The following is an 8872-nucleotide window of genomic DNA, read 5'->3' as shown; positions in this document are numbered from 1 at the left end:
CTGAGATTTGAAGGTGTTCCACACCAGTGAAGAAGTTACAATAAATTCTCATCCATCAACAAGGTAAGATGCTGGATAAGACCAATCTGTGAGGGAAACCATTATACGGGGTGTTTCAAAAGTGATGGTCAATAATTTAAAGGTGAACTGTACAGACTACAATATGCAAAAAAGCCTAGTAAACATGGGTCCTTAAGTGAATCATTTTCGAGATATTGCACATTTCTAGTTGGGATCCACCACTGACAAGGTGAACTGTACAGAGTTAGGATCCACCACTGACTTGTTTGTTTAGGTTAGGTTATGCTCATTCTCTCCCTTTTCCCCTCTCTAAATGCTCTGAGACGTAGCAGGCATACTAGTACTTGACAAAGGATTGTCAACATGGAAAGAGTATATAGACATGCACTTCATGTATGTAATGCCAACGGCAGTGAACTCGAGGCTGCACGTTTGTACCAAGAAGCATTTCTCCGCCAAAGGCAGCCCAACAGGTGCACATTCATCAGGGTACATCAATGCCTTAGAGAACATGGGCACTTTGCACATGGAGTACGAGCAGGTAGGCCCAGAAGCATAACACCTGATGTTGAGGAAAGGGTGTTAGAAAGAATAGAACAAAATCCAAGAATTTACTGTACCCCTACCATATCCAGCATGTACAAGGTCTCAGCAATACAGACTACCCTCCCAGAGTGAACTTCTGCCAGTAGATGCAACAACAGTGTGTCCTGAACCAACCCCCAGTTCTTAAACAACACTTTGTTCACTGACGAAGCTGGGTTTACTCATGATGGTATTTTTAATTTTCATAACTGTCACGTTTGGTCTGACGAAAATCCTAATGCAATTCACGAGTCACGACATCAGCAACGTTTCTCGTTGAATGTCTGGGCAGGACTACTAGGAGACCATCTAATTGGACCACACTTTCTGCCAAACAGGAGAGATGAACCTTCAGTTCCTGCAGAATGTTCTTCCAGACCTCCTTGATGATGATAATGTTCCACTTCAGCAACACCAGAACATGTGGTTTATGCATGATGGTGCACCAGCACATTTTGCTCGAGTTGTGACTTAGTATCTAACTAGAAGGTATGGTCAACGGTGGAGAGGTAGAGGTGGGCCTGTAATGTGGCTGCCCAGATCACTAGACTTAAATCCTATGGATTTTTGTATCTGGTGTCATGTAAAAAGCTTAGTGTACACTTCTGACATTAACACAGTTGAGGAATTGCAGTATCGGGTTGAAGGAGCCTTTCAGCAAATCAGAAATGACCCAGGAATGCTTGAGAGGATTTGCAACTTAATGCAGAAAAGACTATAAAGCTGCATACGGATGCAAGGACAGTATTTTGAACACCTTTTGTAACATCTGTAAAATCCTTTGGTGTTGAAACCAAAAATTAAAAATGTATCATCTTATGTTTAATAGAACTGCAAAGGATTCACAGCTTTCAGTGGCGGATCTTAACAGAAAATGTGCATTATCTCGAAAACGGTTCATTTGCAGCCTGATGTTCACTGGGACTTTTTTGCTTATTTTAGTTTGTACTTTTCACCTTTAAATTATTGACCATCATTTTTGAAACACCCTGTATTAAAAATCTGTTTTACTTTAGTATAAAAGGGCAAAAAAAAAATCCTTTTAGATATTAGATTGAAAGGGAAAAATAAGAGTAGAGACATTATTTATTGCAAATTATAATTAACATGTGTCATATGGTGCAACAGGAAAATCAAGCATGTTAGTATGAAAATCAATAAAGCATATTTAAAATTTTTTTTAAATTTTTTGTTTGTTTGTTCAATTATCAGGGTGCTTATTAGAGCATCTTGTACTTATTATTATTCTGGAAAGTTCTTTATTTCTATTCTTCTTTCACTTTCTCAATACTAATTTTGAATTTTTATTACATGATTACAAAACTTTTTCCATTGATCCAATGTATATTCTTCACACACCTTTCTGCCAGTATTTTTGCAGCATTCAGGGTTAGTGCATTTGAGTTTAATGTTTTCTGAAGCAATTTGCACTTCATGAAAAGTTCCACTTTGTATGTTGAAATATTTTAAGCCTGAACTATGTTTCAAGGTTTGCATGTGTGACAGTTTGCTTTATTAAAATATAATTCATTTTAATTTTACTATCATATATTGTGAAATACCATTAAAGTAGATTATTATACACTTAGATGTTTTAAAAGTTTTCAAAATAACATATACAAAGTATTTTCAACTGGGGGTAAAATACTTAAATTATCATTAAAACCTTTGTTCAGAATAACACCATTGATTTTTTCCTGAATAAAGGTTTAATAATTCAAGATAATGTCAGTTAATGTAAAAAATGCATTTATAAAACAGCATTTTTTTTTTTCTTTTTTTTTCTGATTTTCAGATTGTTCAACAACTACCACTGGAACAGCTTCCAACCATTCCGAGATCCATGTCCTCATTCTTTCTTATGCTCGTAGTGGTTCTTCTTTCCTTGGTGACTTACTTCAGAGCTATTCAGATGCTTTTTACCACTTTGAGCCTCTACATTATATTGGCGGTAGGATAAATGCATCACAAATGTCTCTTGCCACAAAGTTAACACATGATCTCTTCAGTTGTGACTACAGGGACTGGGATTCATTTCCGGAATGGGCCTATAACAACCTATTTACTCTCCAGCGTAGCACACACTACTGGAAGACTTGTACTTCCCAAGATCGAAGTAGAGCTCTTTGTTATAATGCATGTTTCATGGGTTCACAATGCAGGTCTACAACTATGCGTATCATCAAGACCATAAGGTTACCACTTCAACAAGCACTTCAACTTTTAGAAGAGAGTAAAGATCTTAATCTGAAAGTTATCCATCTCATTCGAGATCCTCGTGGTACAATGAATTCACGCATGCAAGCAGATATTGCAAGGTGGTGTGATAAATCAAAAGCTTGTTCTTCATCACATTCATTTTGTGGAGTTGTTGAATATGATCTCAGATATGTTTGTACGCTTCAAAGAAAGTATCCAAACCAATATATGCTTTTACGATATGAGGATCTTGCTTTGTCACCTCCACAGACAACAAGGCAAATTTTTAAATTTCTCGGTATCAATTTGATTCCCAAAGAAGTGTTGCATTTCCTAGATACCCACACTCGTGGGATCACATCTAAATCTTCACGTTTTGGTTACTATCAAACTTCTGCCTATAAGACAGTACGGAATTCAACCAGAGCAGCTATAGGCTGGTATCATCGTTTAGATTTTAAAGAGGTTCTTCGGATACAAGAAAATTGCCGAAGTGTCCTGCGTAAGCTTGGATATACCATTGTAAGACGCAGATCACAGCTTTCACCAAATGAAATTCTAAACAAAACTCAGAAGACCCTTGGATACTGTACAGAAAAGTAATCCTGTATGTACATAATGTAGATAATTAAGTAGGCAGCATTATACCAGGATCATGTTTTTATGATCAGTGGGGTTACAAGAAATTTATAAGCATGTTAATCCTTGTAGGATTCTGCTAAATTGTCTCTATAGGCTGATAGAACACTTTCACTTTGTGCAATACATTTCTAACCTGTTCTTGGATAGAGGTATCTAAAATTGTCCAGTTTGCAGGTTTATCCACATACTTGTAATAGCAATGCTTTTAAAATCTAAGCACAGCTACTGAAAGTTAATTTTATGCATATCTTTATATTTTTCTTTTCAGGTTTATTATTTTAATAATAGCAATAAACAACTGTAAGTGCAAGTTTTTTGTTTTGTTTCTAACCTTTTCTGAATCTGAACACCTAATCACTGAGACAGTGCCAAGACAAATTATCAGACAAAAATTGAAGGTTATAGTTCTTTATAAGGTGTGTGCATGCAGATTTTAGCAAACCACAGAAATTGTTAAAAATGACAAAAAAAAAAAAAAAAAAAAGCAAGGAATAATTGATATTTTTCTACATTTTACTGTTCTATTTCAGTTGAGAACTCATGTTAAAATGAGTTTTCCTCAACTGAATTGTGATCTTTATCATATATATGTCTTTATGTGATTGTGTTCACAGGGTGACCCAACTATACTGTTAAGGAAGCAAGCTTATAAAGCAAAGAAAAAAAAAAACCACCCTCTCACATCACCTGTCCATATGCTCTAATAATTTGTCTAATTCTTCCTTAAATTTATTTCAGCTACCCACTTCCACAACACCAGATAAAAGTTTGTTCCAACAATCAACTACTCTCTGGATAAAAGCAAATTTCTACACATCTATCCTGTGACCATCCATCTGTCCTCAGTTTAAATTTGTATTCTCTTATGTGTGTTGTCTGAGCTAGAGCCATTGACATTTAGCTTACTGAATCCATTTAGAACCTTTATCACTTCAATCAGATCTTGTCACAAGTGCTTCATTTCCATATGCTGCAATTTTCAGAAATGAAGTCTTTCTTGGTAATAGTACCCTTTTGTTCCTTGCTCTCCTTTACACCCATTCCAACAGATCTACAGCCTAAAATGAGGCTTCCAGACTTGTATGCAATACTCACTTGTGTGGTGGAATAATTACCTCCTTATCCGTGCTGGCAAAATTCCTTAATATCATTGACAAAATCCCAAAAGCTGCCCTAGCATCCCATCTGCTCAGAGATTGTCATGTCTTATTACACTAACATCCCCCCTTTTTTTTTTCTTTACCTTCAGTGTGGTACCACATAGTTATGTTAATCTGGAATTGCTGCTACCCACTTGTAGTTGTCTCTATAAAAAATATCCATATAAGGGCACCTACAGGGAGAACATGGAGGAAATTTTTCAAATAATGATGCTCAAGACATACATTTTGAGCTATTTTTCATTTAAAAAAGAATGGCATAATGGCTGTAACATGTATTGTGTCCTAAATTCTTAATCACAAGTGTCTCATTTTAAAAGATAATGTAATTGATGCAGCAGAACCTGAGTGGGAGTTGTTACACACTGCCAAAATATGAACTCCAAACAACTGTCTAAACTCATTAGATATAAATTACTTATTTCATATGAAAAGTTGTTATAATTGTTTGATAGGCATCATCAAGTTGATCAGGAATGCAGTACCTTCAAATATAATAAGAATAACAATCCTGATAAATGAAGAAAGGATATACACTCCAAAAATAAGGTTCCATAAAGGTTTAAATACTTATTTTCTTTTATTCCTTTAGTTAACTGATGAAAAACAAGTGGATACATGATCTCTTTTTAATCTAAATTGCATACACTTATAAAGGATAATTGTAGTTAATGTAAATATCAATGTTCAAAAACTTGAAAGGCAATAATCCAAAGGGAATCCATCCCTGTGTGAGTGTACATCTTTCACACAGGGATGAATTTTACTAATGGCTTCCCATTTTTGTACACTATCCTATAAAAAGTTCCTCTGATTGTAGGAAATCCTTGTGTGGCTATAACATATGCAAATATTTTGGTCTATGAAGGTAAATTCACTTCAAACTTGTATGCTGAATAATGAGCATATAGAAAGAGCTAAGAGTTTGTGCTATTGCTCAGGAATTAAACATTTCCAGGTAGAAAACTGCCAAGAAATGGAATCCCAGGGGCAACAATGAACACATGAAATGTGCCAGGTGGGCATAAAATAGTGACTGGCAAGAGCTGATGTACCTCAAATCAGCTGGTTTATCAGATTCTAGGAAATCTGAGTTTGGAGAACTGCACGTCACAAATTTTTATGGAAGAAAAGGGCTGCCCACAATCCTAAAAAAAAAAAAAAAAAAAAATGCATATTGTTGATTGCAATGTGTAAAGTACACTGAATCTGGATCAGTCAGTCTCATCAGAGCAACAAGTAATGCTACATACTTTCCCACTCTGAGATCTGTGAATATGGAGGATGCCTGGACAATGCTTATTAACTGAGTATGTTGTCCCAACTGTGAAGTTGGGAGAAGTGTCATTGATGTTCTGGACAGTTTTATGGAAGTGATCCTCACAAAGCAAGGATTGTGGATGAGTCGTTTTTAGAAAATAACACCAGACCATTGCAGTAGAGTACAGAGTCCCAACCTCAAATCAGTTGAACATCTTTCACATGAACTGGAATACAGCATTACAGCAAAACCAAGATGGCCCTCTTTGGTTGGTAGTGGAGCTCATAATGCTCTACCACCAGCTTTCTACTTTACAAAAGTCTTTCATGACAAACTGAAGTTATTATGACTTTTGATTGTAATAACTACTTTTGATAGGCCAAAATACTAATCAGCTTCTTTAAATAAATTTGTTTGGTTCTTAACTACAACCATCCCACATCTGTTGATAGGATGGTGCATATTAATCCAGTACTAAATTTTTTTTTCACATATTTTGCAAGTAGAGGGACTAACTGTACTTTTTCCACAGGTCCTTAAACTCCAGCAGGTGTGCTTTGTGCATCAAAAAACCTTAAAAGTTCAAATATCTGAAAATTACACCAGTATTAATTTTGGTATTTTCAAATATGGTATCTACTTTCAATTTGCATTGTTAATTAAATTTTAATTGTAAAAGTACGGTTAAAACTGTACCTCAGTTAAAAATTGAAGAAGTACATGTCTGTTCCTGGGTAGATTTTCTGTAGAACTTTTGACTTCACTAACTTTATACTACCAAGTGTCAGAAGCGAGGTAGTTGGGATAAATTAATAAGACTATTATTAAAAATGTTATTCTTTGTTATCTATTATAATGCCAGAATAAAGAATGAAATTATAAAGTACCATTTTAAACTATTTCTGGCTTTTATTCTAAAAATAATGTATAAAGTATACCAAGTGCTTGCTTTTGGATTTTTTCCCTACATTCACTATAGCGCTGATGTCCAACTTGGGTCTAGTATACTGGAGGTGACTATCCAGGTGTGAACCAGTGTAAGCAAAGGTTGAGATGTGCTGCCCACACAACACAAGGATATCACCCCTCTGTGTTACCACACATTACTAGGTGGTAGATGACTCTAACCAACCAGTGCAATACCACCACTTTACTTATTGGAGGCTTGAAGTGATGAAACCCATGTTTAGTCTCCAGAGAAAAGCTCTGGCAACCTCCCCCATCTCTTCCATCATGAAGTATGATTAATGCCTTTTGAGGTTATGATGGGCAGCATGGCAAGATTCAATCTTCCTTATACTTTGAGGGTATAGCTCTAAAATGCTGTTGACAGGCTGGCCATTAGCTGGTCTACTGAACTGAACCTATTGGTAACTTTCTAGGATGCATCTGGATCAGCTAGTGTATAATCTTGTTGCCTCTAATCTGCCAGATAGCGAGTCTAAGTAGAGTGTGTGCTTCCAGGGGGCATTGTTGAAGCCACATTATGTCAAGTAGCTGGGTATATTCTTGCTGTATGTATGCCATAACAAAAATTTCATTACTTCATGCAACATGGCTCCCTCATCTTTTCTTTACTACTGAAATACATCACAATTAATCAAATAAAACAAACATCTGAAAAAATATCTAAACCTCCTGAATACTTGCTTGCTTGTTTATTTCTACTTTTTTACTTGCTTGTTTATTTCTACTTTTTTACTTGCTTGTTTATTTCACATGTATATGAGGTCTCAGTTCCAACCTCAGTGATACCCATTTCCATTTAAAGTGTGCCAAGCCTCACTTACTTTTCCTGACAGAATTATAATCACGTGGAGCTCAGACTTCCTTTCTTTGAAGCTCAAATTTCTCCAGTCCAACTTTCCTAACAGTGAGGTAATTTTTCTTGGTGGTTTTAATGTTCACAACTGATTCCATCCAGCTGGCTTCAGTTTTATAGTTACACAGACCCAGCTGGCTTCGGTTTTCTAGTTATACAGAGACCCAGCTGGTTGAGATGCTTAGGCTTTTATAATTACTAATGACTTTACACAGATTGTTCATTTACCTACGAGAATACCGGACAGTCCTAACCACACATCCAACAGTCTTAACCTTTCTTTCATGAATAACCCTTCCAATTAAATGGTTGAGGTGAGTGGTCCTTAGGCAACTCAAATCACCTTGGATCTCTTCTCCAATGGAACCTTTCTCTTGTGGCCTTTGTCAGTCTTGTGTTGTTTGGCATTACAAGAATGCAAAATGGGATGACTTGCGAGATTTCTTTTCTTTGGTAGTAGTACTGTTTTAAATCTTCTGATATCATTGTTTTCTCAGATCGTGTCGGTGAAATTATTCTTGTAGGGATGAAATTCTTTATTCCACACTCCGCCTTAAAATCTCGTCCTTTATCCAAACTTCATTTTCCAATAAATATACCAAGACTGTAAAAGAATATTGAATATTACAATTGGCTTGCATCCAAATCTCCAGATTCATTTTCCACCCATGCCAAAGCTTGCAACAATTGTAAAGCAGTTATTAATCGGTACAAATTATATTTTGAACAGGCTATAAGTAAAAAATTCTCTTCCTTTCCAAATCGTAGTCAAGCATTCTGATCTGCTGCCAAAGTTATTGGCCGCAACTTTTGCCTATCTTTAGTCCTACTTCTGTTAAAACCTGATGGTTCTATTGCTACCCCAGATAAAGATAAAGCTGACTTGCTATCATTCTGCTTTTATTTTAACTCTAGTATTGACAATCTTGGTAAACTACCACCTACTATTCTCAGTACACTTCACTCAAAGCTTCCTGTAGTCTTCCATCAAAATGACATCAGAAGAATTTTGATGCCAAGAAAGCTTCATGATCCTAATGGTATTTCTCCACTTGTTCTCAAAACTTGTGCTTCACTGATGTTTTTCCTTCTACTTGGAAATTGCTCATATCCAGCCAGTTCCTAAAATGCGACAAATCCCTACCATCCAATTATCGTTCCACTGCACTTACCTCTACTCTT

General features: G+C 35.9%; 1 protein-coding gene across 1 annotated transcript; it reads left to right on the top strand.

Annotated features, from left to right (window-relative positions):
• The first annotated feature begins 384 nt into the window (after positions 1-384).
• LOC150086042 (carbohydrate sulfotransferase 1-like) lies at positions 385-3408 on the top strand. The gene is made up of 2 exons (XM_090374780.1): positions 385-451; positions 2402-3408. Exons 1-2 carry the CDS (start codon positions 385-387, stop codon positions 3406-3408), a joined length of 1074 nt encoding a protein of 357 aa, XP_090230906.1.
• Positions 3409-8872: the final 5464 nt, after the last annotated feature.

The sequence above is a fragment of the Mastigoproctus giganteus genome, chromosome 5, assembly GCF_048544385.1.
Source record: "Mastigoproctus giganteus isolate SK-2022 chromosome 5, ASM4854438v1, whole genome shotgun sequence".
Lineage (NCBI taxonomy): Eukaryota > Metazoa > Arthropoda > Arachnida > Uropygi > Thelyphonidae > Mastigoproctus > Mastigoproctus giganteus.
Note: the sequence above shows the minus strand (reverse complement) of the source record. Positions and strands in the feature narration are given on the sequence as shown.

Excerpts from the sequence above, each read along its gene's own strand:
- LOC150086042 (XM_090374780.1), top strand. The coding sequence starts at position 385 with ATGGAAAGAGTATATAGACATGCACTTCATGTATGTAATGCCAACGGC. Across the intron at positions 452-2,401 it reads CAGTGAACTCGAGGCTGCAC|ATTGTTCAACAACTACCACT; the intron begins GTTTGTACCAAG and ends TCTGATTTTCAG.